Source organism: Delphinus delphis, chromosome 13, assembly GCF_949987515.2.
Source record: "Delphinus delphis chromosome 13, mDelDel1.2, whole genome shotgun sequence".
Taxonomy (NCBI): Eukaryota; Metazoa; Chordata; class Mammalia; order Artiodactyla; family Delphinidae; genus Delphinus; species Delphinus delphis.
The window spans coordinates 25,401,572-25,429,191 of record NC_082695.1 but is presented as its reverse complement, the minus strand read 5'-3'; the positions used below and the strand labels follow the sequence as shown (position 1 = coordinate 25,429,191).

Genomic DNA, 27,620 nt, shown 5'->3' with positions numbered 1-27,620 from the left:
ATGCTTTCCAGTGTGTCAGGCCCCGCTCCAGCTGTAAGCGCCCCAGGGCAGGGCTGTCTGGCTTCAGTGCACCTGGCTTGTGGTAAGTATAAAGCGCAGAGTTAAGGAGGGAATGGAGACGGTCCCCCCGCCCCCACCAACCCCAGCACTCAGAGGATGCACCAGCCAAACCAAACACCACCTGGGCCTTGAAATCCTGCCAACCCCATCCCCAAAGCCACAGGAACAGTGTGGGCCCGGAGCTGGGTTAGCGGTCCCTGAGCCCTCCTATCCTCTCAGCTGCACTGAGTTCTTGGGCCGAGGAAACTGAGGCATATGTGCTTCTGGCCTCCTCCAGGCCTTCAGGCCTCGCCTCGTTCCTCCTCACTGGGCTGAGTTACAGTCCCAGCTGTGAGACTGGGAAGACCACCGCCCGAGTCAGGGCCGCGGTTGCTATTTCTGTCCGTGAGAAATTTTCCCTGGTACCTCCACTTCGGAGGCGGCCTGGGAGGAAGAGAAACGTGTCGAGACTCCTTTAAGGGGCACGCGGGGGCGCGCTCGGCCTTTTGTTTGGGCGGCAGCGGCGCGCGCGTCAGCGTCAACGCCCGCGCCTGCGCACTGAGTGCGGCCTGGTCGTCGACTGCTGCGGCGGTGGAGGAGCCCGGCGGCGGCGCAAGCACCTGGCCCGGCTCGGCCAGCCCTTCGCCTCCGGCTTCGGCTTCCCTGGGCTCGGCGCGCCCCGGCCCCGCCTCAGCCCTCCTGACCCTCGCAGCCCGATCGTGGCCGCCCGACTCTGCCGCCGCAATGATGATGATGGCGCTGAGCAAGACCTTCGGGCAGAAGCCTGTCAAGTTCCAGCTGGAAGACGACGGCGAGTTCTACATGATCGGCTCTGAGGTAGCCCGCGGCGCGTCCTCTCTCTTCGGGCCCCGGGCCGGCCTGGTCCCCGCGGGAGCCTCGGGGCGGGTCTGCGCGCCGGGAACGCGCGTCTCCATTCATCGCGGCGGACGGGCGGGCGCGCGCGTGCGCGGCCGGCCAGTGGGGCGTGGTCTGTCTGTGTCTGGGGGCGCGGTTTGACCGGGGCGTGGTTGAGCAGTCCCCAGCCCCGCGCTCGGTTCACCCACCGGTGTTGCGGAGTCCCGGACTCCCCCGGCTGCCAGGGCTGCGGCGTCCCGGGGCCACGGGGCCACGCTGAGTTTCACTGCTCCAGCCGGACACATAGAAACGGGGTGTTATCTCTTGCGACACGTGGGGGGAGATGTTGTACCCCTCACGCGCACCTGTCCCACACTGCTGGAGCTGGGATCCTGAAATCGTATGTTCGAAACACGGGGCTTAGTGAGGGCTCACTCCCTTCGTGTTCGTGAACTTTGAGGTGGGCGGGGAGTTGTTCTGACCTTTGATTACCAGTGAGGAAACAGGTTGGGAGGAGGATACTTGCTTTTGGATGGCTAAGGCCGCAGCCCCCGAGTTAGATCTATCAGCAATTCGGAAGCGCTTGACACTTCGTATATCTTGAACTAACTCTGAGTTAGTACAGGGGAAAGAGCCTTATGCTTTAATCCTTAACTAAAAGTGACTTTTCAGCACTTTGTTGAATCATGTGGTTGACTGACTTTAGGAAAACCCTACAACTGGTTCTTCACTGGTAGTTTATACCAAGTATATTAAGTTTTTCCAGATTGCCTCAAACTAGGCTTTTTGGCAGTCCCAGGTCTGTGTGTGTACATGCACATACACATATATTTTTCAATTATGGATATGCAATTTAGATGTGCAAACACCAAGCAGTAGTGTCTTCCTCATGTAATGAGCTAAGTGCAGATCTTGGAGAGTTAAAGCAGTTACAAATGCCAGCGGTTGCTTCTCCTTGTAGCAGTTTTCAGTATTAGACATTTCATTCCTTTTTTTTTTTCTTTTTTTCCCCCACAATGTTTTTTTTTCCATCACAATTGAACATAGTGTGAATGAATTAAGCCTCATGATAGTCACACTGAGGCTTCCAGGACTCCCTGTGATTCCTGACTTGTCTGAGTTATATTGAGTTATGAGACCAGTGTTTTCAGTAGCATCAGAACCTTAGTGTTTCCTTTTTTCACCAGTTTTTGTAAAACACAAGGGGCAGGATGCAACACATTTTTCATGTCATCACAAAAATACTCTTCAAAGCTAGCTGTGCTGAGGAGAGGAGCCAGTGCCTGCCATCTGCCATAGCTCAGAATGGTCCTCATTGGCTGGTGGGCACAAAGGCAGTGGAGGAGTTTCAGTTTGTGATGATGGACAGATTGTTTAAAGAAACCTTTACCTGGGACTTCCCTGGTGGCGCTGTGGTTAAGAATCCGCCTGCCAGTGCAGGGGACATGGGTTTGAGCCCTGGTCCAGGAATATCCCACATGCTGCGGAGCAACTAAGCCCATGAGCCACAACTACTGAGCCTGCGATCTAGAGCCTGCGAGCCACAATTACTGAGCTCGTGTGCTGCAAAATACTGAAGCCCGCGCGCCTAGAGCCTGTGCTCTGCAACAAGAGAAGCCACCGCAATGAGAAGTCCATGCACCACAACGAAGAGTAGGCCCTGCTCACTGCCACTAGAGAAAGCCTGCACGTAGCAGCGAAGACCCAGTGCAGCCAAAAATAAATTAGTAGTTAATTTAAGAAAAAAAAGAAAGAAAGAAACCTTTACCTGATCTAACGGGCAGGAAGAGCAGTCAGTTGAGCATTGACCCTGAGTCGGTGGTACTTTTGAAAATCAAGCTTGCGTTTATTAGGTGGAGCCCACAGCCAGGTGGGCAGAACGTCAGGAGGCCTGGTTCCAGCTCTGCCTGTGTGTCACTTTTCTCATGTATGTAATGAGATGCTTAGACTAGATGGTCTCTAAGATCTTCCCCTTAGCACATTTTAGATTCTAGACAGCTAACTGCAGTCTTCTCTTTCAGCCCTGCTGAGTGAGAATGTTTGTCCTGAGATACAGTATATAGAGACCACAGGGGAGAAGGGAGAGGCAGTTTGCTTTCTGGGGCCTGGCTTAACAATCATCAGGCCTTGGGAGGCCTGGGAAGGGTTCAGGGTCAGAGTGCTGTCTACTGATAAGCAGCAGCTCCTCTGACAGCATTGGGTGGATGACCCCCAGGCCCCTTGCCCTTGGCAAACAGGCACCATATTCAGAGAGGTGGGCCCGCCAGAGCAACACCCTCAGCGCCCCCACACACTTGGGTGTAGCAGCCTTGGGAGGGCATCCACAGGTGCAGTGAGCGTGTCACCCTTCTCCTGCCATCTGCAGGCAGCCGTTGTCACCATGCCAGAGTCACTGCTGAGAGGATCCTAGGAAATCCTCATAACCACAGCTTGGTTTTCCATTTGGGAAACCCGGGTCCAGAGGTGGCAAAGGCTGGTTCAGGGAAAACCCAGGAAGGCAGGCCTGGTCTCCTAAGTTCTGAAGGGACCTTGGGAAGGGCCTAGGAGTGTGGGAGGTCTGCAGGACCTGCAAAGTAGTAGTGGGGGCATTACAGTCAGTGTCTTTTCAAAAACCTAATGGAAACTATGTGTTTACCCTTGGACGGTAACCACACTCAAGCCAAATAACTCGCATGGGTCTGTGCCTGCAGTGGGGAGCACCAGTGACCCTGTGGCCACTTTCTCTTGCACTGTTCGGCAGCCCTGGTTGGGCATCATGTAAATCTTTGATTCATGGAAAATGGAGAAACTTTTTAAAAATAAATATACTATAATGGGGTAGGTAAGCGGGAAAGTAGTAGAAGTGGTCCTTCGTGGGTGAACCTCACAGCTGATGAACGTCTGACAGAGAAGCAGGGAGACCCAGAAAAGGGAAGTGATGCCTGGTCACAGGTGGAGCCAGCACCCAGTCCACCTGCTGTCCCTGGCCATGTGACTCAAGTGTTCGTTTTTGAAAAGTCAGTGAAACAATGGAGTTTCTTTATAAAAACTTTAGGACTAGATTTCTTTTCATCAAGTAAGCCGTACTTCGAGTATTTGGTACAGGCAAACTGAAGCTATTGTTTGGGGCAGTAATGATTTATATAGCAATCTAAGGACTGCTGATAAGTGCATTTTAAACTCTTTGGAAAATTCCTTTGGTATTTCTGGTTTGAGTTTTGTTACTAAACAAAGCAACAAAGGCCATGGGGGAAATTATCCTGCATCTGTCTAAAATTAAAAGACCTTTTTGGTCTTTATTACATCGTAAAAATATCAAAGTCTTAAGATAAAAGAAAGTCAGAGAGGCCTTGCATTTCTGGAAAGTGCCAGAGATCCTTAGTCCAAAATCAGAATCACATCGAGCTGCTTAGTGAGCTCGGGGGGCCTGCCTCCCCAGTGTCTGGTCAGGCCTTTCTGAATTTGGTCCTGTCGTCAGGATGCAGATGTTATTACCCCTGCCAGAGGAACAGATGTAGGCCAGATACGAACTGCTGTTGAACCCCTGATGTCAGCAGAATGTATTTTTACTGCTGCTGGAAGCCTGGCGCCTGGAGGCCTGGGGGCCAAGTCGAGGTGTGTTTGTCTGTCACTCATCCAGCAGAACCTCTGAGCCAGGGCCCTCCCCTTCCTCGAGGAGCTGCGACCCTCATAATGAGCCTTCTCGCTTTACTCATAGGTGGGAAACTACCTCCGTATGTTCCGAGGTTCTCTGTACAAGAGATACCCCTCGCTCTGGAGGCGACTAGCCACTGTGGAAGAGAGGAAGAAAATAGTTGCATCGTCACATGGTAAAAAAACAAAACCTAACACTAAGGGTGCGTCTTCACGAGGGTTTGTAAACCTGTTTCAAAACCACTCGCTTATGTCATGAAGATAAAACGTTTTCACTCCGGAGCGTCTTCACGGCAACCCTGACCTTAGGGTGGCGGAGTGTCCTGGGGGCCCCCTGGAGCGGGTGGTCCTCCGTCAGGGTCGGTCAGGGTCAGGTGTTGGCAGCGGGCAGTAGGTGGAGGGGGCGGGGCCAGGGCGGAGAGGGTGTTGTGAAGACCACTGGTTTGAAAACGTTTTAGGAATGCTGTGATGCTCTACCATATGCCGCGGGCGTGTTGCCATCGTCACCCTCCATGCGTCCGGGCGGCGGGGGGCCGCCCCAGCCCCCTCTCCCCTCGGGCTTTCACCGCTTCGCTTCCCAGCGCACATCCATCGTGTGGCACTTGGTTCTGGCAGTCGGTCCGCTGGTGCTCGTGTGCATGTCCCGCTTGGGGCTGTGGGGCGCTGCCACCCGACCCGGGAGGGCGGGCAGAGGGTGCTCCTCACCTCTGAGCTGGGGAGAGGCCCTGTGCCTCTGGGCTTGGTCGAAGCTGCCTTCCCTTTGGCAGGGTTGCCTGGCGGAGCTGGCCCGGGCCTCGTGTGCGTGTGCCTGCGTGCGTGCGCGTCGCCCGTTTGCGTGCGTGTGCCCGTTTGCGTGCGTGTGCCCGTTTGCGTGCGTGTGCCCGTTTGCGTGCGTGTGCCTGCGTCCCTGCGTGTGTGCATGTGCGCTTTACAGTCTGTCCCGTGCCGGTATGTCTGTAGGCCCTGCGTTGGTCTCGTCTACCATGTTCTTTTAATGCAGGAGCCGGAGCTGCTTTTCTATGCGCTGCTGTAACTTTTCACTCCCTCCCGCGCTTTCCAAAGCCTCCCTGGTCCTCCCTCCGCCCCAGTGGAGCGCCAGTCACTAACCAGTGCGTCCCCAGTTGCGCTTGCCCCTTGGAAGCCTTGGCGACTCTTTGGCCTCGCGCTCGGGAGACTCTTTCCTGTAACCATCTGTCTCTCCACCAGGCTTCCTAGGTGAGCTGTGGTCGAACTGCCTAGAACTCCCCGCTCCCGGGCAGCTCGCATCCACTGGCGCTGGGCCAGGAATTCCTGTTTGGTGTACAGCAGCTCTTTCCAACTCTCTGGGCTCTTGTTTTAAAAGAAAAATGTTTCTCATCCCTCATTTCATCTCCACCTTGCTTCGTGTCGTGGACTGCAGCGGTGTCAGACCTCTTCCCACTGGCGGTGTCACTCTGGAGCCTTCCTTTCCCCGAGAGGCCCCGTGGGCTGAGCTGCCCATGGGCGTCCCCTGTGCCTGGAGCCAGTGCTCCTCCCGGGACACGTTAGTCCCCGTCCATCCAGGGAGTGCTGACCCGGGAGGGCCTCTAGAGAAAGCCAGGGTCCAGACCGCCCCTTTGGAAGAGGCCAGCATTGGGCAGTAGTGAGGTTGACACCCGCTTTCCCACCTCCTGCATGTGAGGACCTCAGTGCGCTGCATCTCCTGGCTGCTGCTGCTCACTGCCCTCCCGCAGGGTGACCGCAGCCGCATCTCTGGTTGCAGATCATGGATACACGACCCTGGCCACCAGCGTAACTCTGTTAAAAGCCTCCGAGGTGGAAGAGATTCTGGATGGCAACGATGAGAAGTACAAGGCCGTATCCATCAGCACGGAACCCCCCACCTACCTCAGGTACTGCACCCCGGGCTCGGCTCGCTCTCGGGACACCCACGGGTATTTTTCTCATGCCCTGGAGCCAAAATACTTTTCAGCAATTTACCCACTGTGTTTACAGATCGTCTTAGCCAGGCTTCGAAGTTTTTTCTGACTTTGGAATTTCTAAGAAACATAAGTCAAGTCTTGGCTTCTGGAGAGTCATTAAGAAATGCTTTGAAAGTGGGATTCACTAATCTGTCAGAACAATTAGCGGCCCAGATCAACTCACAAAAAACACAAACAATAGATTTGAACGTATCAACGTAGATCCTTTGAAAGAGCATTTACACTAACCGTTAAACGGGAGAAATTGGGAAGTTGCTGCCTTGTAGAGCTTGTTCATTTAGATTTATAAGGAAAACTTGGATACCCCAAGTATTTCCTCTATTTTATGTAGACAAATAGGTAAAGCGTGATCCACACTGAAGCACAGGAGTAAACAAACACAGGGAATGATGTTTGTTCTTGGGTGTGATTTTAAAAATGCAGAATAAAAAAATAACTAGCAACATAAAGAACCGGGGAGGGCGTCATGGAGTGGGCACACTCACGCCCACCGTGGCGGCTCTGCCTCAGGCATTGCGGCCCCAAAGTTTTTTGTTGGTCTCTGATCTATTAATTCCACGCCTGGGAATTTGTCCCAGGGAAATAATTTATACCGTAAACAAAAACCATTATAAGTACAGAGATGCTATTGGTGGCATGTGAATTATAAAGGGAACTAGGGAGCCCCTTGAGTGTCCTGCCTCAGGGAAAGGCTGTGTGAGCGAAGATGCAGACACCCAAATAGTCTGGGGTTACACGATGTGTTGTGGGTAAGTAGACCCTGCGGCAACCCGAAACCTGGCTCACATGAGCGAGACGTGCAGAATACCTGCGTGACGCTTTCAGCTTTCAAGAAAACATGCGTTTAGGTGCATGAGATGGCGGGAGCACTAAGGCGGGGGGCAGGCCATTGTTTCAAGTGATGCGGTTACGGAAAATCATGAAGGTGACATGGTACAGAGGTTGGGGATGGAAAGGTGAGTTACGTACAGTTGCTGCCCTCACGTTGCTCCCAGGTTACGAGGGACACGGCCCGAGGGTGATGAAGGGGCTCGCAGAGCAATGTGGGAGCCCACCCACTCCTGTCGGTCAGCTTTTGGTACTTTCCTAGTAGTAAAAGCAACTTGTAATTTGGAGAGAAGAGTGAGCTCTTTTGGGACATGGGTTCCTTGGATTACTTTGAGCATCATTTTCTAGAGAGTATGTACCAATGTGTCTTCTCACTTCTACTGGTCTGAAGGCCCAGAGGCCAGAGCCGTTGCCTAGTCTGTCTCAGCCTGGACTGCATGTCTAAAATAACAGTCTGAGTCTCTGGCTGCTTCAGACCTCCAGCGACTCACAGCCACCTGCTGAGTGCATCCGTTTCCTGCAGAGCACGCCAGCCCCTGTAATCAGGACCCTCTCTGTGTCTCCAGCCCTTCTTCCTGAAATGCTCTCCTCTCCTCCACCCATGAACCGTGACTCAGCATTTAAGCCTTTGCTCCAGGGCTGCTCTGCTGGGCAGCCTTCTTGTACAGTCCCCTCCTGGCAGAAGGGACTTTGCTTCCGCGTGGCTGTAGCACGTTGGGTCATGGCTGAGGCACTGGGCTGGGGCCCTTCTGCACCTCCCCTAACCCAGGAGCAGGTGCTGGTGGGAGCCTAGGGAATAGACACCCGCGGAGTCTGGGGTGCACAGAGGTCCCCACTGGGACCTGGGGCCCAGCAGGGGCGCAGTGGGCATCCATTGACCACGACCTGATGCCTGGTGGGCAGTTTCGGCTCGTAGACTGAGCGGAGGTATTTCCATGTCTCCCAGGGAACAGAAGGCTAAGAGGAACAGCCAGTGGGTGCCCACCCTGCCCAACAGCTCCCACCACCTGGACGCCGTGCCCTGCTCCACCACCATCAACAGGAACCGCATGGGCCGGGACAAGAAGAGGACGTTCCCGCTGTGGTGAGTGGGCCTCGCTCTCTGACTCCACCGAGGTCCTCCAGCATGTTTTAGTTTCCTCCTCCCCAGAAAAACGCTCTGCTTTGACCTCCTGTCCCAGAAACTCTGCACTGCTCCTCCTTGGGGCTGGTCTCTCTCAGCGTCCAGCATGACTGGCCTCTGCATGGTCCAGCCTGGCTCTGCCTGCGCTCACCCCCGGCTCCTCAGGTAACGTTCCTGGGTGCAGTCCCTGGACCTTTTCTCTGCCATCCACATGACTCGATGCTTAGTTGCCCGTGGTGCCAGAACAGAACGCCACAAACTGGGTGGCTTGAAGCAACACAAGTTTATTCTCACACAGTTCCAGAGGCCGGGAGTTTCACTGGGCCGGAATCAAGGTGTTGCCAGGCCCTGCTCCCTCCAGGGTCCCTTCCAGCTGCTGGCAGCTGCCACGTTCCTTGGCTCGTGGCAGCATCACTCCAGTCTCTTCCTCCCTGGTCACATGGCCTCCTCTGTGTGTGTGAAATCTCCCTCTCTTTCTCTGTCACTCTCTCTTTTTTTTTTCTGGCCGTGCCGCGTGGTTTGCAGGATCTCAGTTCCCTGACCAGGGATTGAACCTGGGCCACTGCAGTGAAAACCTGGAATCCTAACCACTAGGCCACCAGGGAACTCCCTCTCCCTCTCTTTCTTGTGAGGACACTTGTGATGTAATTTAGGGCCCACTTGGACAAGGCTCCCTCTCCTTTTTTGCTCTGTAAGGTGACAGTCACAGGTTCCAAGACTTAGGACATAGATGTCTCTGGGGGGCCATTTTTCAAGCTCCTGCCCACTAAGCTGTCCTCTGAATGCCGCCCCAGGCACCTCCAGCACAGGCTGCCTGCAGGCTTCTCTAGCCCAGGACACAGCAATCCCGTCCTTCCTGTGCCTGGGCCACAATCCTGGAACCCTTCCTCCTTCTCACAGCATAGAGCCAGTCTCCACAAATTCTACTTGCTCAGCTCTCCAAGTGTCCAGAATCCGACCACCCTTGGCCAGCTCCCCACTGGGCGTGTGCCCCTTCAACCAGGGCAGGTCCTCTAGATGCCCCGTCACACCAGCATCCACGTGACAGTGTCCTGGTGGTGGCTGCCGCTCTCTGGCCCTGGCTCCTAACGCCCTTCACCTCAGGCACAGTGGCCTCCTCAGCGCTCTTCAGCTGCCCAGGCACTCCTGCCCTCGCAATTCCCTCACTTCCTGCCAGCATCTGCAGGCTCATCCCTTTCTTCCTCCTCCTTCCCTCCTCCCCCTTCCTTTTTCTCCCTCCCCATCCCTGTTTGAATGTCACTTCTCAGAGTGGTCCTCCCCTTTTAGAATGGCCACTCTGTCCTAGAGCATTCGTGTCTGGGCGGGGAGAGGGGGGTGTTTTCCTCATTTGTTTGTTTATTTGTCATCTGTGCCCCCAGCTCTCTGAGAACAGTTCTCAACCCTTGGTCTTCCATCCTTGGGTTTCCTGCGCCCACTCTCACCCCATATCTTCCCGCTTCGTCTTCCTAAAATGCAGGTGTGAGCACAGAACTGCCTTGCTCTCAGTCTTCCTGGGGCTGCCTCGGGGTCGAGGCTGGACATGGAGAACTGTGGGCACTTGGACCCCTATGGCTTCCCAGCATCCTCCCACTGCTCCCCCGCCCCATCTGCACCCCTCCTTCCCTCAGCAGCTCTTGACTCTCCTGCCCCTCGGCCTTTGCTCAAGGGCTTCCACTTTTGGGAGTACCCTTCCTTTCCTACAGTTTCCTGGGAAAGTCCTACATGCTTTGGGGCTTAAGTCTCCCTTACTTCGGACATCTCCATCTTGTCCTGCTGCCCAAGTCAGCATCTCCCCTCCCATCCCACGTGTCCGTGGACCCCTGCTGGCACTGTCTCTGCCGACTCAGCCCATAGTGGACAAGTCCCTGTAAGAAGCAGGGTTTCCCCTCTGGTTAGGTCACAGTTACCAGTGGTGCAGAGAGGGAGGCCCTGGGTGCAGGGACCTCAGCCCCCCTTGCTGAGCATGCTGCTGCCTCCCTTCCAGCTTTGACGACCACGACCCAGCTGTGATCCATGAGAACGCGTCCCAGCCCGAGGTGCTGGTTCCCATCCGACTGGACATGGAGATAGACGGGCAGAAGCTGCGGGACGCCTTTACCTGGAACATGAACGGTATGTGGTGGCCAACCCACCATCTTGCACACAGTCTTGTTTCCTGCCTGCTGCCCGTCAGGGGGACCCTGGACTCTGATTGTGACATTCAGAGCACTGTGGAGTAGATTTAGAGGGTGTGGGCTTTGGGTTCAAATCCTGGAATGCAAACCTGGTTCATTGTTTGAAAATCAGTCAGTGTGATCCATCATATTAACAGACTAGAAAAGATAAATAAATCCCTTGATTATATCACTTGATACAAAAAAAGCATTTAACAAAATCCAGCACTCGTTCTTGATAAAAACTCAGGAAATTGGGAATAGACAACATAGTGCTGGAAGTACTAGCCAGTGTAATAAGGCAGGAAAATGATATAAAAAACATACGCTTCAGAAAGGAAGAAATAAAACTGTCTTTATTTGTAGATGGCATGATTATCTACATAGAAAATCTCAAGAGACCTACCAAAAAAACCTGCTAGAACTAAAAACTGAGTCTTAGCAAGGTCACAAGACCCAAAATAGACATGCAAAAGTCAATTGTATTTCTATACATTATATACTGTCAGTGAACACGTGGACACTCAAATGTCCAGTATAAAAATATGTTATTATTTAGAGTTACTCAGTTAAGAAAAAAGATGTAAATCTTACAAACATATAGTTTGTTTCAGGAAACATTTTGTATGCTGAAAACTATAAAGCACTGATGGAAGTAATTAAAGGAGATCTGAATAAATGGACAGACAACTATGTTCATGGATCAGAAGATTCAAGATGTTAATTCTCCCTAAAATAATATGCAAGTTTAGTTTTTTTTCATTTTTATTGGAGTATAATTGCTTTACAATGGTGTGTTAGTTTCTGCTTCATAACAAAGTGAGTCAGTTATACATATACATATATCTCCATATCTCTTCCCTTTTAATATGCAAGTTTATAAGCAATTTCTTTGAAAATCCCAGCAAGACATTTTGTAGATTTAGACAAAATTGTTCTAAAATTTCAATGGAAAGGCAAAGGAACTAGAGTAGCTAAAGCAATTTTGGAAAAGAAGAAAGTAGGAGGAATGAGTCTTCCTAATCCCAAGACTTGGTGTGGAGCTGCAGTAATCAAGGCAGCATCTGAATCTACAACGATCATAGACTAAAAAAGTTAACTTTTAAAATCCTCTGCACAATATACTCATAGGATGCTTGGCCTGAGCACCTTAGCTTCCTGCTGCTTCTCCAAAACTGGATGTATGCGTTATCAATAGTAGGCTGGCTGAGTGTTCAGGTCTGGCACAGTGGTGCTGTGAGGAGGGTTGGTCTCTAGCTCTTCTTCTGGGCTAGTGAAATAGTGGGGTCAGTTGTCTGTTAAACAGACCTCATTCTATTTATTTATTTAGTTATTTCTTTCTTTTCTTCCTCCCTCCCTCCCTCCCTCCCTCCCTTCCTTCCTTCCTTCTTTGTTGCGTGCGGGCTTTCTCTAGTTGCAGTGAGCAGGGGCTACTCTTCACTGCAGTGTGTGGGCTTCTCATTGTGGTGGCTTCTCATTGCAGAGCACGGGCTCTAGGCATGTGGGCTTCAGTAGTTGTGGCACACAGGCTCAGTAGTTTTGGCTCATGGGCTCTAGAGCTTAGGCTCAGTAGTTGTGGCGCACGGGCTTAGTTGCTCTGCCACATGTGGGATCTTCCCGGACCAGGGCTCAAACCTGTGTCCTCTGCATTGGCAGGCAGATTCTTAGCCACTGCACCATCAGGGAAGTCCCAGCAGACCCCGTTCTTGAAGATGGAATCATGCCGAGTGCTTGTGAGGGAATTCATTCCTTTTTTATATATATATATAAATTTATTTATTTTACTTATTTTTATTTTTGGCTGCATTGGGTCTTCATTGTTGCGTGCGGGCTTTCTCTAGTTGCAGAGAGCGGGGTCTACTCTTCGTTGCAGTGCACAGGCTTCTCATTGCAGTGGCTTATCTTGTTGCGGAGCATGGCTCTAGGCGTGTGGGCCTCAGTAGTTGTAGCATGCAGGCTCAGTAGTTGTGGCTTGCGGGCTCTAGAGCGCAGGCTCAGTAGTTGTGGCGCAAGGCTTAGTTGCTCCACGGCACGTGGGATCCTCCCGGACCAGGGCTTGAACCTGTGTCCCCTGCATTGGCAGGCGGATTCTTAAACCACTGCGCCACCAGGGAAACCCGGGAATTCACTCTTTTTTTTCCCTTCTCTGTGGCTCATCCCAGTTTGGCACGTGGTCATTGAAGTTTGGGTTATGAGAAAGGGCAGGTCTGGGGAAAACAGTTGACTGCACAGGACCTTGCTGTAGTCCGGCCAGTAGTGGACAGTCCCCATGAAGCTCACCCCTGAGGCCTGGATCTCCAGGATCCAGGATCCGTACCCACCCCCACGCTGTCGCCTTGTTGAGTGCGTGTGCTGCCCACAGAGTCAGAAACTCAGTGGGGGGGTTGTAAAAAGCCACACGCAGCCCCAGGTGATCTCTGGGGGATTTCCACTGTGGAGGAAGTGGTGGATAGACATGCACCTGCTCCGTCTTCCAGTGGATGCTGGCTTCCAAGTGGCTTGTCCAGAAGGAACCTGTGTTAGCTCAGGCCGCGGTGACAAAGTCCCACAGCCTGGGGGGCATAACAGCAGGTTTTATCTCCTCCCAGTTCTTGAGTCAGGGTGTTGGCAACGTTGGTTTCCTCTGAGGCCATCTTCGCCCTGTGTCTCCACGTGGGCTTCCCTGGTTGCCTGGGTTGGAAGAGGGGAGGAAGTGGCACGTCAGCTCTGAAGTGCCTTTGCTTCCCCCCTCCCCAGACAGCTCACTGTCTTAGAACTAACAGAGCCGTGCAGTCCTAAGCCCGGGAGCGGGGAGCCTGGGGTTGGGGAGCACATAGGGTCTTGACCACCTCCCGAGGTGTAGGGGGGGTGTGTGTATGGATTGAGGGCCAGAAGCGGGGTGTTCGTCTTGTGCTTCCTCTCCTTACCGTGTCTGGGAGGATCCATCGTCCTCATCTTTATGCTCATCTTCATCCAGGTGGGTTGGCAGAGGAGGACAGGCTGGGGGAGGTCAGGGCTGAGCACGGTGACATTAGGCCCTGCAGTCCACCAGCAATCCATACCTCTCACCTCATTTCAGAGAAGCTGATGACCCCTGAGATGTTTTCAGAAATTCTCTGTGATGACCTGGATTTGAACCCACTGACGTTCGTACCAGCCATCGCCTCCGCCATCAGACAGCAGATCGAGTCCTACCCCACAGACAGCATCCTGGAGGACCAGTCAGACCAGCGTGTCATTATCAAGGTAGGCAGCTCCCTGCCCTGCACCAGGGCCTTCCTTGTACTGGTGGGGGTCATGGGGTGCTGAAGCTACGTGGAGGCTTCAACAGAAGCCTGTCTGGGATTCATGCTGAGGGACAGGGCTTCTGGAAAGCTGTCCTTCAGGCAGCTTATCCCAGGAAAGGTGTGGGCTGGCTTCTGAGTAAGGTATCACATTCTGGGCGCATTTGGGGTGCTGCTGTGGCCTTGCCAGGTGTGGAGCAGAGCCTGGGTGGTACAAAGGAGGTTGTGCCAGCTGACAGGTAGAGCAGGGAAGGCTACAGTAAGATGAGCACACTGCCACACTCTTCCTGTGGGCAGGCTGCGCCAAGCACACCCCATACTGTCTCAGTAACCTCCACCATCCTGGGGGAAGATGCTGTGTTACAAGTGAAGAGGTGGGGCCACCTACCCCCAACTGCCCTGCTGAGAAGTGGTAGAGCTGGGGTTTGGGCCCAGGCCTGCCTGCTTGGTATGAAGCAATATCTCATTGTGGTTTTGATTTGCATTTCCCTGTTTGTTTGTTTTTTTACGGTACACGCGCGGGCCTTTCACTGTTGCAGCCTCTCCCATTGCGGAGCACAGGCTCCGGACGCGCAGGCTCAGTGGCCATGGCTCACGGGCCGAGCCGCTCCGCGGCATGTGGGATCTTCCCGGACCGGGGCACAAACCCCTGTTCCCTGCATCCGCAGGTGGACTCTCAACCACTGCGCCACCAGGGAAGCCCATTTCCCTGTTGATTAGTGACCTTGAATATCTTTTCATGTGCTTATTGGCCATTTGTTTATCCTCTAAGGCTGCTTAAGTCCTTTGTGTTTTTGAATCAGGTTTTTGTTGTTAAGCTTTAGCGGTTCCCTGGGTCTTCTAGATAGCAATCCCTTTTCAGATAAAGTGATTTGCAAATATTTTCTTCTATTCTGTGGGTTGCCTTCTTATGTTGTTGATAGTGCCCTTTGATGCATAGAATTTTTTTATTTTGGTAAAGTCCAGTTTGTCTATTTTTTCATTTATTGTGTATGCCGTTGGTGGCATATCCGAGAAATCATTGCCAAATCCAATGTCATAAAGCTTTCACTCTGTGTTCTAAGAGTTTTATAGATTTAGCTCTTACATTTATATGTTCCATCCATTTTGAGTTAATCTTTGCATATGGTGTTAGGTAAGGGTCCAGCTTCGTTTTTTTTGCATATGTATATCCTGTTTTCCCAAAACCATTTGTTGAAAAGACTATCCTTTCCTCATTGAATGGTCTTGTCAATTTTGTTGAAAATCATTTGACCACATATTTGAGGGTTTATTTATGGGCTGTCCCACTGGTCTATTGTCTGTTTTTATGTTGGTACCACACTGTTTTGATTATTGTAGCTTTGCAGTAAGTTTAGAAATTAGGAAGTGTGAGTCTTCCAGTTTTGTTCTTTTTCATCATTGTTTTGGCTGGACGTCCTTTGTTCTTAGATTCCATATGAATTTTTTTTTTCTTGGCTGAACTCTGTGCATGTGGGATCTTAGTTCCCCAGCCAGAGATCGAACCCAGGCCCCCTGCAGTGGAAGCACAGAGTGTTAACCACTGATCTGCCAGGGAAGTCCCTCCATATGAATTTTAAAATAGATTTTATTCTATTTCTGCAAAAATATTGTTGGGATTTTTTTTTTTTTTTTTTTTTGGCAGTTCGTGGGCCTCCCACTATTGTGGCCTCTCCCGTTGCGGAGCACAGGCTCCAGACGCACAAGCTCAGCGGCCATGGCTCACGGTCCTAGCCACTCCATGGCACACGGCATCCTCCCGGACCAGGGCACAAACCCGTGTCCCCTGCATCGGCAGGTGGACTCTCAACCACTGCACCACCAGGGAAGCCCTCTATTGTTGGGATTTTGATAAGTATTACATTGGATTTGTAGACTGCTTTGGGCAATCTTCACATCTTTATAATATTGTCTCCCAATCCATGAACGTGGGATGTTTTTCCATTTATTTATGTGTTTAATTTACTTCAGCATGATTTTTGTGTTTTTTTTTTTTTTTTTTGCGGTACGTGGGCCTCTCACCGTTGTGGCCTCTCCCGTTGCGGAGCACAGGCTCCGGACGCGCAGGCTCAGCGGCCATGGCTCACAGGCCTAGCCTCTCCGTGGCATGTGGGATCTTCCTGGACCGGGGCACGAACCCACGTCCCCTGCATCAGCAGATGGACTTTCAACCACTGGTTGCCCCAGCATGTATTTAAATTAATTAATTAATTTAAAATTTAAATTTATTTATTTATTTATTTATTTTTGGCTGCCTTGGGCCTTTGCTGCTGTACACAGGCTTTCTCCAGTTGTGAGAATGGGGGCTACTCTTCGTTGTGGTGCGCGGGCTTCTCATTGTGGTGGCTTCTCTTTGTTGTGGAGCACGGGCTGTTAGGTGCATGGGCTTCAGTAGTTGTGTCCCACGGGCTCTAGAGTGCAGGCTCAGTAGTTGTGGCACATGGGCTTAGTTGCTCCATGGCATGTGGGATCTTCCCAGACCAGGGCTCAGAACCCGTGTCCCCTGCATTGGCAGGTGGATTCTTAACCACTACGCCACCAGGGAAGTCCCTTCAGTGTGTTTTATAGTTTTCATTGTAGAAGTCTTTCATCTCCTTAGCTAAGTTAATTTCTAAATATTTTAGTCTTTTTGATGCTATTGTAATTGGAATTTTTTTCTTAATTTCAGATTGTTCATTGTTAGTGTGTAGAAATGCAACCGATTTTTGTGTGTTGACTTTGTATCCTCCTACTTTGCTGAATTCATTTATTCTAATAGTGTTTTGGTAGAATCTTTAAGGTGTTGTACAAATAAGATCATATCACCTGGGAACAGAGATAACTTTACTTCTTCCTTTCCAAATGGATACCTTCTATTTCTTTTTTTTGCCTAATTGCTCTGGCTAGAAATTCCAATGCTATGTTGAATAAAAGTGGCAAGAGTGGGTATCCTTGGCTAGTTCCTGATCTTAGAGGAAAAGTTACCATTCTTTCACCATTGAGTGTGATATTTACATTGATTTTTTTGTGTATTAATTTTATGTTGACATAGTTTCCACTTATTCTTAGTTTATTGAGTGCTTTTACCACGAAAGCGTGTTGAATTTTGTCAAATGCTTTTTTCTGCATCTGTTGACATGATATGGGTTTTTTTGGTTTGTTTGTTTTTTGCGGTACGTGGGCCTCTCACTGTTGTGGCCTCTCCCGTTTCGGAGCACAGGTTCCGGACGCCCAAGCCCAGTGGCCATGGCTCACGGGCCCAGCTGCTCGGTGGCATGTGGGATCTTCCTGGACTGGGGCATGAACCCATGTCCCCTGCATCGGCAGGTGGACTCCCAACCACTGCGCCACCAGGGAAGCCCCGATCATATGGTTTTTGTCCTTCATTCTGTTCAAGTGGTTTATTGCATTGATCGGTTTTCTTATTGAGCCATCCCTGCATTGCCATAATAGATTCCACTTTTTATAATTGATTTATGTTGTTGTATCATTTATAATGATGTGTAATTCTTCTAATGTGCTGTTGAATTCAGTTTTGCTAGTATTTTGTTGAATTTATTTTTTTAAATTTATTTATGGCTGCATTGGGTCTTCCTTGCTGCGTGTGGGCTTTCTCTAGTAGCAGCGAGTGGGGGCTACTTTTCATTGCGGTGTGCGGGCTTCTCATTGTGGTGGCTTCTCTTTGTTGCAGAGCATAGGCTCTGGGTTCACGGGCTTCAGTAGTTGTGGCTCTTGGGCTCTAGAGCACAGGCTCAGTAGTTGTGGCGCATGGGCTTAGTTGCTCTGTGGCATGTGGGATCTTCCCGGACCTGGGCTCGAACCCATGTCTCTTGCATTGGCAGGTGGATTCTTAACCACTGTGCCACCAGGGAAGTCTGTTGAGGATTTTCATATCAATGTTCATAAGAAGTATTGGTCTATAGTTTTCCTTTCTTGTAGTATCTTTGCCTGGCTTTGGTATCAAGGCAATGAGTTATGAAGTGTTCCTTGCTCTTCAGTTTTTTGGCAGGATTTTTTTTTTTAACATCTTTATTGGAGCATAATTGCTTTACAATGGTGTGTTAGTTTCTGCTTTATAACGAAGTGAATAAGCTATACATATACATATATCCCCATATCTCCTCCCTCTTGCATCTCCTTGCCACCCCTCTGGATGGTTACAAAGCAACGAGCTGATCTCCCTGTGCTATGCGGCTGCTTCCCACTAGCTATCTGTTTTACATGTGGTTGTATTTATAAGTCCGTGCACTCTCTCACTTCGTCCCAGCTTACCCTTCCCCCTCAAGTCCATCCTGTTTTTGGCAGGATTTGATAAGGATTGGTATTAGTTCTTCTTTAAACGTTTAGTAGGATTCACCAGTAAAGCCATCCGGTCCAGGGCTTTTCTTTGTAGGGAGGTTTTTAATTACTGATTCAACCTCCTTGCTAGTTAATTTCTTTTAAAAGAAATATGAATTTATTTTTCTTAACCTGCTTCAGTTTCTCATTATGGCCAACTAGCAGAAAAAGGGCACGGGTGAGAAAGAAGGGGGATGTCCTGGGAGAGAAGCAGTGGGGATGTGTGGGGTGCAGCTGTGGGACCAACACCTGTGTTCCTGTGCGCAGCCTGTGGCCCCTGGAGGGTGGTCCCTACTGCGCTCTGTGCTGCATCTTTGTCCTGTAACCATGGTGGGGACGTGGACTTGCAGAGTTGGCTACACCCAACTGCATGGTTCCAAATAGGCGGGATCAGCCACAGGGAGGGTCCTTGTGAGTCTGACAGCTGGCTTCTCTGACATTTTCTTGTAACTGAGTGTCATCTTTTTATTTTCCTGATGGGGCTTGTGGGCAGCCATACAGAAAGTTGTCAGGCAGTTGAAAATCCACCTGGGACCGTCACCTGCTCCCTGATCAGAGGCTTTCTTGGTGACTAAACAGCTCTCAGCCGTGGGGTCCGTTCAGGCCCTCACACCCACCTATAATCCCCACCCATGGGATGGTGTCGGCTGGTAGGCTGCTGGGAGACCATCCCCAGGTCGGGGTCCTGCTTGGTTGGGGTCGTGAGGGCCTGCCAGCATTGGGGCCGGACACAGCTGGTCAGGGAAGGCCTGCTGCCGGGGAGGCAGAGCCTCGTGGGCACTGTGACCTTGGGGGAGCGTGCCACCTGGTAGGCGAGCACGCTGATGGCCACATCCAGGGTTTCCCATGTGTCACAGACTCCAGAGGAGCCGGGTGCTTCTGGGACACAGTGAAGGATGACATCTGACCAATGTCTCCTCACAGAGCAGCGCCTTAGCTCAGGGCGGCCGCTCACAGGTGCTCCCGGAGTGGTGGAACAAAAGCCTAGGCTGGCACCGCGACCAGGACACCTGGCCCTCCAGGGCCGTGGGGCTCAGTGCAGCTGAGGGTGGAGCTGTCAGACTCTGGGGGGCTGGTGGGCCCTTTCTGGGGGAGGGAATGGCATGTGGGTGATACAGGTTGAAGCTGGGGAGCCTGCTCGGGGGGCCTGGCCCCACAGTCCAGCCGCCCCTCACCACCCCCCACCCCCCTGACGGCTCCCAGTCCCCATTCTGTGAGTTTCCTGCATCCTCTGTGGAGGCCTCAGGCCCTGCTCTGCCCAGACCCTCCCCTGGGAGCCCCACCCTGCTCTCTCTCAGCTTGTCCAGTTCTTCCTAAAATGCCCCCTCCACCGGGCGGCCTTCCTGGGGCTCCTGGCTAACCGCTGACTGCACTTTCTGCCCCTCCCCCTCTTCCCCTCAGCACCTACACCTCTGATGTCCCCTCATTCACGTATTTAACCCCGCACTGGATGTCAACGCATGAAGATGACTCTGTGTCTGTTTTTCCCACTGTGCGTCCCCTGTGCGCCTCCTGGGTCGGCAGGAGTATGTATTTCTTAATAAACGATAGTGTTGATGAGCAGTCGGCGCAGTGCACACACAGGCACCGGTCTGCGTGGCACCCCTCATGGCCAGGCCGAGTGGTGCGCAGGGCGGTTTGGTCCCGTGTGATGTGTCCACGGGCTGCCTGCTGCTGCTTCGCTTTCCAGTCCTGCTGTGCCGACGTGGCTCACCAGACACGTGGTTCCTGCTGGGAAGGGCCGGCTCTTCCGATTCTCACCCGCAGACCTGCTTGGTCGCCCAGCAAGGGCGCGGCTTGGAGGTGGGAGTGGCGGGGCCTCGGCTGCAGAGTGGAGTGCCGTGCAGGGGGCCCAGACGTGCAGGACTTCATGCACAGGTCAGGTGGTAGGGCCTCACATTTCTCTGAAGGCATGGACGAGTCCCGATCCAAATCTTAAAAGCCCAGCTGAGTGCCTGGGGACAGTAGCATGAAGGGGCAGGTGCACCGTGGCCTGCTTGGCTGGTAGAGGGCTGGACAGCAGGGGCAGGGGTCTCCACACGATGCCCAGTGAATGCCACCAGACCCCGAGTTGTCCTTCCTGTGAGTCTCTGATGCCCAGTTTCAGAGCAGGCCCAGGTCATCTGTGGGGTGAAAAGTCAGGGTGGGGAGCTCCTGGGGCACAGGCTGTGGCTGCAGGTGGCACGTCTCACAGATGCCTCTGGGGAGCGAGGCGCAGGAACCAGCATGGCCTCCGCTCCCGCCGCCCCCCACCCCCACACGCCCAGGCCCTGCCTGTGCCATGCGGGCTGTGAGTCTGTGAGCGCACATAGCAGATGATTTCAGAGCGGGGCACGTTCCGTGAAGAGACAGAGTAGGGGGGTGGGCGCTGGCTCAGGTGAGGGCTCGGGGATAGCATCTGATGAGTGGCCAGTGTTTATCACGTTGTAAAGGTCCAGAGCGGTGCGGTAGAAGGGCGGAGAAGAGGGTACTGGCCAGTGCAGGGAGCGAGGGGGTGGGAACAGGGGCAAGGCGGGACTCAGGTGCCCGGGGCCCTCCCTAGAGGATGACAGTGCCAGGCCCTGAACCACAGTCTCTCTGGCCGCCCAGGAGGTCTGTGGGGTCAGCCCCGTTTGCGGATGGGGAGTTGCAGCCAGAGGGATAAGGGCAGCCATCCCACTTCCTTATGGGCCTGGAGGGGGGATGCAGTTCTGCCTGCTCTGACTCGTGTTCCTGGTTCTGGCCCAGCTGAACATCCACGTGGGAAACATCTCCCTGGTGGACCAGTTCGAGTGGGACATGTCAGAGAAGGAGAACTCGCCGGAGAAGTTTGCCCTGAAGCTGTGCTCCGAGCTGGGGCTGGGCGGGGAGTTCGTCACCACCATCGCGTACAGCATCCGGGGACAGCTGAGCTGGCATCAGAAGACCTACGCCTTCAGGTAGGTCTTGGACAGGTGCCTCCTCCTCCTTCTGCAGACCATTCTGGGGACAAGGCTTCCCCCTGTGTGTGGTGATGCCTTTGGGACTTTCTGGAGCCTCATGATGCCGTCTGGCCGAGAGCAGCTTTGCGGGCTCAACGGCCTCTGTTGGCTCCTCCCATCCCCCATCACAGAGGAGCATCTAAGGAGGCGGCGGGTCTGCCCCTCTGTCCTCACCCACTCTGCCGCCAACAGCCCCTGCCGCCCTCACACGCCACCTCCTCCCTGCACTCACCCAGACCCTTCCTCGGTCGGGGTCGTCTGATGGACTGGCACTGAATCTCAAACAAGGCCTACTCCATGCTGCCTTCCCTGGAGGGGAGTCAAGAGGCTGCTTGTTCAGTCAGAGAGCAGGTGGTGGGCGTCCCTGCCGGCTGGACCCGTACTGGGTGCCAGTGTGGAAGAGGGAGTAGCGTTCAGGCTGCTGGGGACCGGGCCGGGGGGGGGGGGCGGGTAGGGAGTGTAAATATAGCATTTGGTCCAGTGTCATGGGTGCTGGTGGGGGTGGACCGGGGGACGGGGCTTCTCATGACACAGATGTGGCCTTCCTGTTCCTGGTGGCCCTGCCGTGCGGGCCTGGCCAGGGCAGGAGTCGGCGAGCGTTAACCACATAGAGCTCACCTACCAACAGGACTGTTCGTCACATCCAGCCCTGAGCTCCTTTTCCTCTGCGGGATGGGGTGCCAGCGGGGGCGGCGCTGAGTATCTCTGCATCAAAATAGGATGTTAGGATTTATTCTGCTCGTCAAGCTGTCACCGTCCACATTTGGAGGCCATTACTGAGGGACCACCCCTTAAGGTGGTGCAGAGGAGCAAAGATGAAGAGCCTTGCAGAGACGGAACAGCTAAGGGAGCGCATGAGTCTGTTTGTATCAGCTGGTTCCCCCAGAAATCCCACGAGGTAGCCTTCTCAGTTTTCCTGTAGCTCTGAGCAAGAGAGAAGGAATGACCAACACCCGCAGGGCCTCAGGCCCTGGGCGTCCCGGCTGACATAACATGCGTGGCCTCCCATGACCTCCAGCAGCCCCGCTAACTGGGGATCCTGCTCCACAGATGTGGGTACAGGCCCACACTCCACATCCCACGGGAGGTCTGCTCACGGTGTCGCGGTGTGTGTCCACTGACGGCATGCAAGCTGAGGCCGACCGGCCTGGGGCCAGTCTGGGGTGGCCTTGCTTCCTAGAGTCGACCCTGAGGTCCTGGGAGTCCCTCATCCCCAAATGCTGAGTCAGAGCCCACATCTCACTGGTGTGCAGCAGGGGGACTTGGAGGGTGTCCACACACGAGGCCGCATCCCTCCTGCTCTGATTGCCGGGCCTCTGGGCTGTCAGCAGTGCGACCTGCAGCTCCAGAGCAGGCCCCCGGGGGCCCCGGGGGGTGCAGGTCAGGACTGGAATGGAGTGTTCCCATTTCAGCAGCTAGTTAACACGTTCCGTTGTGTGGGTGGGAATGACTGGTACTGAGGATGCAGCTTTCAAATCCTCAGGATCAAAGGCAGGGCCGCCCCACTGGGGACTGTGGTAAGCACGCCCCCTCCACGGCAGCCTGGCCCAGCCAGCTGGGTGGGTGCGGCCTGCCTGGTGGTCTGGAGGCGGCCACAGGCCTCCTTTGGCATCAGGAGGGCTGCTGCACTTCCCCAGCCGACCAGGCTTCATGGGCTCGCGTGTGCTGGGTCTGGGCTGGGCAGCGGGGTGCTCGGAGAGCTGGCAGGACAGGAAGGGAAGCGCGGGGTCAGGCTTTATCATCCAGGGGCGGGACTGCGGCTAGCAGGGGGCCTGGAACTTTGTCTCCTGACCCCACCCCGCGTTCTCCCCTTGCGCTCCCCACACCTCGGGAGCTCCCCGGGAGACCAGTAGCAGCCTTTCCCTGCTGTCCAGCCTCTGCCTGGGGAAAGGAGAGGGGCTCGCCGCATCTCCGGGGCCAGGGCCTGCCTGGCCCACAGAGAGCTGGACGGGGAGCCCCAGCCTGGTTTCTGCTACGCGAAGCCTGGCAGCTGCTGAGTCGCATGACTCAAGGGGACTTTAAGCTCTGGGCCCCGTCACCCCTGTTGGAAGCTCTCTGGATTCCTGTGAGCCAGTGCTGGCTGTCTCCGCCAGACTGAGTCCAGCCTGGTGTCTGGCCGCGGTGCCCTCCTCTGCGACAGTGGAGCAGGCTAGTCACAGGCTAGTGAGCTGGGGCACCAGTGCGGAGAACAGGAAGCGGGCCGGGCAAGCCTGATGTGGGCAGAGGCAGGCAGTGAGCCTGAGGGGGACGTGGGCGTGTGGCTGCTAGAGGATAGAGCTGAACCAGAAGGACATACAGATGTCTTGGAGCCAGCGGAACAGAGACAAGAGTCAGTGACGAGGGGGCAGGGCTCCCCAGGGGAGGGCTGGGCAGAGGGTGTGAGGGTGTCAGACGGGCACCGAGACTATGAGGGGGGTGGCATCCTGCAGAGTTCCTCTACCTCCTCCAGGCCAGCCCTCCGCCCTGGCTGGGGACACAGGGGAGAACCAGTGCGCTGTCCAGCAGAGGAGGTGCGAGTGCGTGGCCACCGAGGCCAGAGGGTGTGGGCCAGGGAGGAGGCAGCGGGTGGCCAGGGCAGGAGCGGCTGGAGGAAGCTGGGGACAGGCAAAGGGTCAGAGAGCCTGGCAGCTGTGCCCGGTGGGGGACAGAGGCATTGTCACTGGAACAGCCTCAGGGTTGGGAGGCACCAGGGTCGTTGTGGACTGGCTGACCAGAGCCACCAGAAGAGGTTAGTCCTGGGGCTCCAGCCCCTGCGCTGGCCCCATGGCCGGGCTGGCTGGCTTGTTTTCGTTCACCACCTAGTGTCGACTCAGTGAGTTTTTGTGTGTTTGCACAGTTCCGCAGTCCTGGGCAACCGCTGATCTACTTCCCGTTTGTAGATATGCCTGTTCTGAATACTTAACGTAAATAGAATCATATAACATATGGTTTTTTGTGGCCAGCTTCTTAGCATAATGTTTTCAGGGTTCGTCCATGTGGAGCCTGTATCAGAACTTCATTCCTTTTTGTGGCTGAATAATATTCCATCATATAGACAGACCATACTTTATTTATCCAGTCATCAGTTGATGGTCATTTGGGTTTTGTTAACTTTTGGCTGTTAAAGAGTAATGCTACCGTGAACATTTGTGCACAAGGTTTTGTTTGAACACCTATTTTCAGTTCTCTTGGGTATGTACCTAGGGGTGGAATTACTGAGTCACGTGGTAGCTCTGTTTAGCGTTTGGAGGAACCACTAGACTTGTTTTCAAAGCAGCTGCGCGGTTTTACATTCTCTCCAGCAGACCAAGGGCTCCAGTTTCTCCACATCCTCGCCAGCCTTTGTTATCTGACTTTGATCCTAGCCACCCTAGTGGCATCTCCGTGTGGTTTGATTTGCATTTCCCAATGGCTGATGGTGTTGAGCATATTTTCATGTGCTGTTGGACGTGTGTATATCTTCTTTAGACGAAAGGTCATTCAAGTCTTTTGTGTTTTAATTGGGTTATTTGGTTTTATTATTTAGTTGTAAGAGTTCATTATATATCCTAGCTACAGGTCCCTTCTCACATACATGATTTGCAATATTCTCTCCCTTTTTGTGGGTTTATGTTTCACTTTCGTGACAGTGTCATTTCAGGCACAAAAGTTAAAATTCTTTTTTTTTTGATGTGGACCATTGTTTTAACGTCTTTATTGAATTCATTACAATATTGCTTCTGTTTTGGTTTGGTTTTTTGGCGAGAGGCATGTGGGATTTTAGCTCCCCGACCAGGGATTGAACCTGCACCCACTGCATTGGAAGGCGAAGTCTTAACCACTGGAAGGGTTAAGGGAAGTCCCACAAAAGTTTTAAATTTTGATGATGTCCAGTTTATCTATTTTTTCTTTTGTTGCTTGTGCTTTTGGTGTCATACCTAAGAAACAGTGGCCTGATTCAGGCTCCTGTCCCAGCACCATTTGTTGGAAAGACTGCTCTGTCCCCATTGAGTGGGTTTGGCCCCTTATCCAAAGTTAGTTGATCATAAACAGGAGGGCAACGTCGAGTTTTGCCCCCTCCTCCCAGCTGAGGAGCTGTGGGCAGGTTGCTCACCATCGCAGCCTTGTTCTCCTCTACCAAGGGGGCACAGTCATGCTTCTCAGCTGGCCTCTTGTACCTCGTGAGGTCATAAAAGTGAGGTCACATCGAAGATGAACGTCCAGGTCCTCTGCCTCCTCAGCCATGGCCTCCCTGCCTGGACACCGCAGGTCGTGGGAACATCAGGGCCCCAGGTGGCCTTGAGGCCCGGGAAGCACAGTCCCCTCAGAGGGGATTCTGAGGGTGTCAGGGCGGCTCTGCTCGCACGTCTCCTGCAACACCTATGGGGCCTGCTGGCTCCAGGCCCATCCTTCCGTGCCTGGTTCAAGCAGTTCTTATTTTAGAACAAACCCACTGGGGTGGAATCTTCCCAGAGCCACGGGGAGGTAAACACAGGGGCCTCCAGGACCCACGCTCCAGCTCTTGTTTAAGAGGAAAACATGTTTGGCTCCCCTCCACGTGGGCTTGGCGACTTTCATGTTTCCCCTTCCTGAGGAAGGCGGCTGGGAGCCCTCGAGGTGAGGAATGATGTTTGGGTCTTTGGCCGGATGGTTTTGGGATTGCCAAACCGCCACCCGGCTGGGGAGCAGCTGTCAGGAGCAGCCGAGGAGGGGCGGCCCAGCCACAGGCCTCTGAGTCACCAGCACCAGCTCCAGCTCCGGGCCTCATGGGCATGGACCCCACGGGCCAAGCTGTGGCAGCAAGAGGCGAGCCCCACTTCTGCAGGGGAGCAGGGCAGCCCTGGGCTGTGCCCCGTGCGCCTGCGGTCCCTGAGACTGCAGGCCGAGGGGCAGCATGAGGGGGGTGGGCGGGGGCTGTGGGAGTGGCACCCGGCCCTCACATAGTGGACGTACTTTGGATGTTTAGTAATAGTGATCCTCTAAAAGCCCTCACAGCAAGGACATTGTCCCCATTTTCGAGATGAGGTGTTTAGACCAAGGCCAGGGGCCTGTTTTCTTCTGTGCCATCATCCACCGGGCACCTCCCTGGGGCCCCCCTGCTCTCCCTCCTCCAGAGCTGACTCTACAGGGCTCTGGGTAGATGGGGGCAGGGCTCGGGCTGTGCTGAGGCTCACCGGGCAGCCTGGGCTTGGCCCTCCTGGCAAAGGCAGCAGCTCGGTCAGGCACCCCCAGCCTTGGTGGCCTCGCTGAGGCTGACCCCCCCCCCAACCGCTGAGTCCACTTAGCCAGAGGGTGTGCAGATGGCCCTCAGCTGGAGTCGGAGACGTTTCTGAGGGACCCCAAGGTGGAGAAGTCAGGGGTCGTGGGTTCTGGGCCCCATGACGGGCTGAGGAGCTGTGTGTGGGACCATCAGGGGCAGTGGCCTTCAGTGAGCGGCATCTGGACTCCTGGGTGGACTCCTTTGGTTTCCTTTTTCGTGGACGCTGAGCGAGGTGGACGGCTCTCCCCCTCCCCACAGGTGCAGTGGGAACAGCTGGCCCTGCAACGCTGTCCTATGGACCCTTCCCCAGCATGCAGACCTGGAGTCGCTGTCGTGGTGTCCACTGGGCCGCAGCACCCCCACCGCCCTGTTGGGGGCCAGGCACAGACACCAGGCTCCAGCGTTCCAGCTGCCCGTGGGGCGTGGACAGTGCTTTCTGGAGCCTCTCCGGCTGCTGCTCTGTGAACTGTCTACTTTCTCCTGTCTTCCACAGTGAGAACCCCCTGCCCACGGTGGAGATTGCCATCCGGAACACAGGCGACGCTGATCAGTGGTGCCCACTGCTGGAGACCCTAACAGATGCCGAGATGGAGAAGAAGATCCGCGACCAGGACAGGAACACAAGGTGCCTCCCCAGCCCCATTTTCAGGCAGGACAGGACCGTCGCCTTTCCCGAGACCCAGCAGGCCCCTGGATGATGAGTCCCAGTCTAGTCCTGCAGGGGACAAGAGTAGCCCTTGGGTCGGTCTGACCACAGCCTAGACCAGGTTTCGGGACCCCTGGAGAGGTGGGTGGGACAGAGGGCAGCTTCAGGGCCCCAAGTAGCAGGCCAAGGCTGAGGGAGGGGCTGGGGATCCCACCTACCACATCCCGTCTCTGCCCCTTCCCCTGGCTGCCCTAGAGATCCCTGGTGGAGGGGCAGCTGCCCAGGGTCACCGCCCTCTCCCCTCCTGCAGGCGGATGAGGCGTCTGGCCAACACTGCCCCGGCCTGGTAACCACCCAGTGGTGCTTGGCTCCCACGGAGCATCTGGAAGATTGGACCGTCTCCCCTCCATCTTCTGGCAAGGAGGGGGCAGCCTGGCCATCCTGAGGAGCATGGGGCAGGGGCCTCCTGGTCATCCACCCCAGGGTACACATTCCTTTTGCTGAGCTCCAGTCCCTACCGCCCGTCTCTGGTCAGGAAGAAGCCTCGTTTTGGGTTGTGTTTTGTTTTTGTATAGGAGCCCCAGGCAGGGCAAGCAACATTTTTTAAATAAAAGGCGACAGGTC

General features: G+C 54.0%; 1 protein-coding gene across 2 annotated transcripts; it reads left to right on the top strand.

Annotated features, from left to right (window-relative positions):
• The first annotated feature begins 612 nt into the window (after positions 1-612).
• On the top strand, positions 613-27,620 carry SMARCB1 (SWI/SNF related BAF chromatin remodeling complex subunit B1). 2 transcript variants are annotated; one of them, XM_060028474.1, is made up of 9 exons: positions 613-876; positions 4,592-4,703; positions 6,269-6,398; positions 8,263-8,400; positions 10,424-10,551; positions 13,651-13,817; positions 20,900-21,090; positions 26,844-26,975; positions 27,307-27,620. In XM_060028474.1, exons 1-9 carry the CDS (start codon positions 784-786, stop codon positions 27,344-27,346), a joined length of 1,131 nt encoding a protein of 376 aa, XP_059884457.1. In that variant the 5' UTR covers positions 613-783; the 3' UTR covers positions 27,347-27,620. The 2 variants fall into 2 exon arrangements, with proteins under 2 accessions (XP_059884457.1, XP_059884456.1); XM_060028473.1 differs by having other exon boundaries at positions 4,592-4,730.

What these genes read in the sequence shown, in the direction of transcription:
- SMARCB1 (XM_060028473.1), top strand. Translation starts at nt 784, where the DNA reads ATGATGATGATGGCGCTGAGCAAGACCTTCGGGCAGAAGCCTGTCAAG. An exon ending in CTTTACCTGGAACATGAACG is followed by an intron (nt 10,552 to 13,650) that starts GTATGTGGTGGC and finishes ACCTCATTTCAG; the next exon opens with AGAAGCTGATGACCCCTGAG. An exon ending in CAGAAGACCTACGCCTTCAG is followed by an intron (nt 21,091 to 26,843) that starts GTAGGTCTTGGA and finishes TGTCTTCCACAG; the next exon opens with TGAGAACCCCCTGCCCACGG.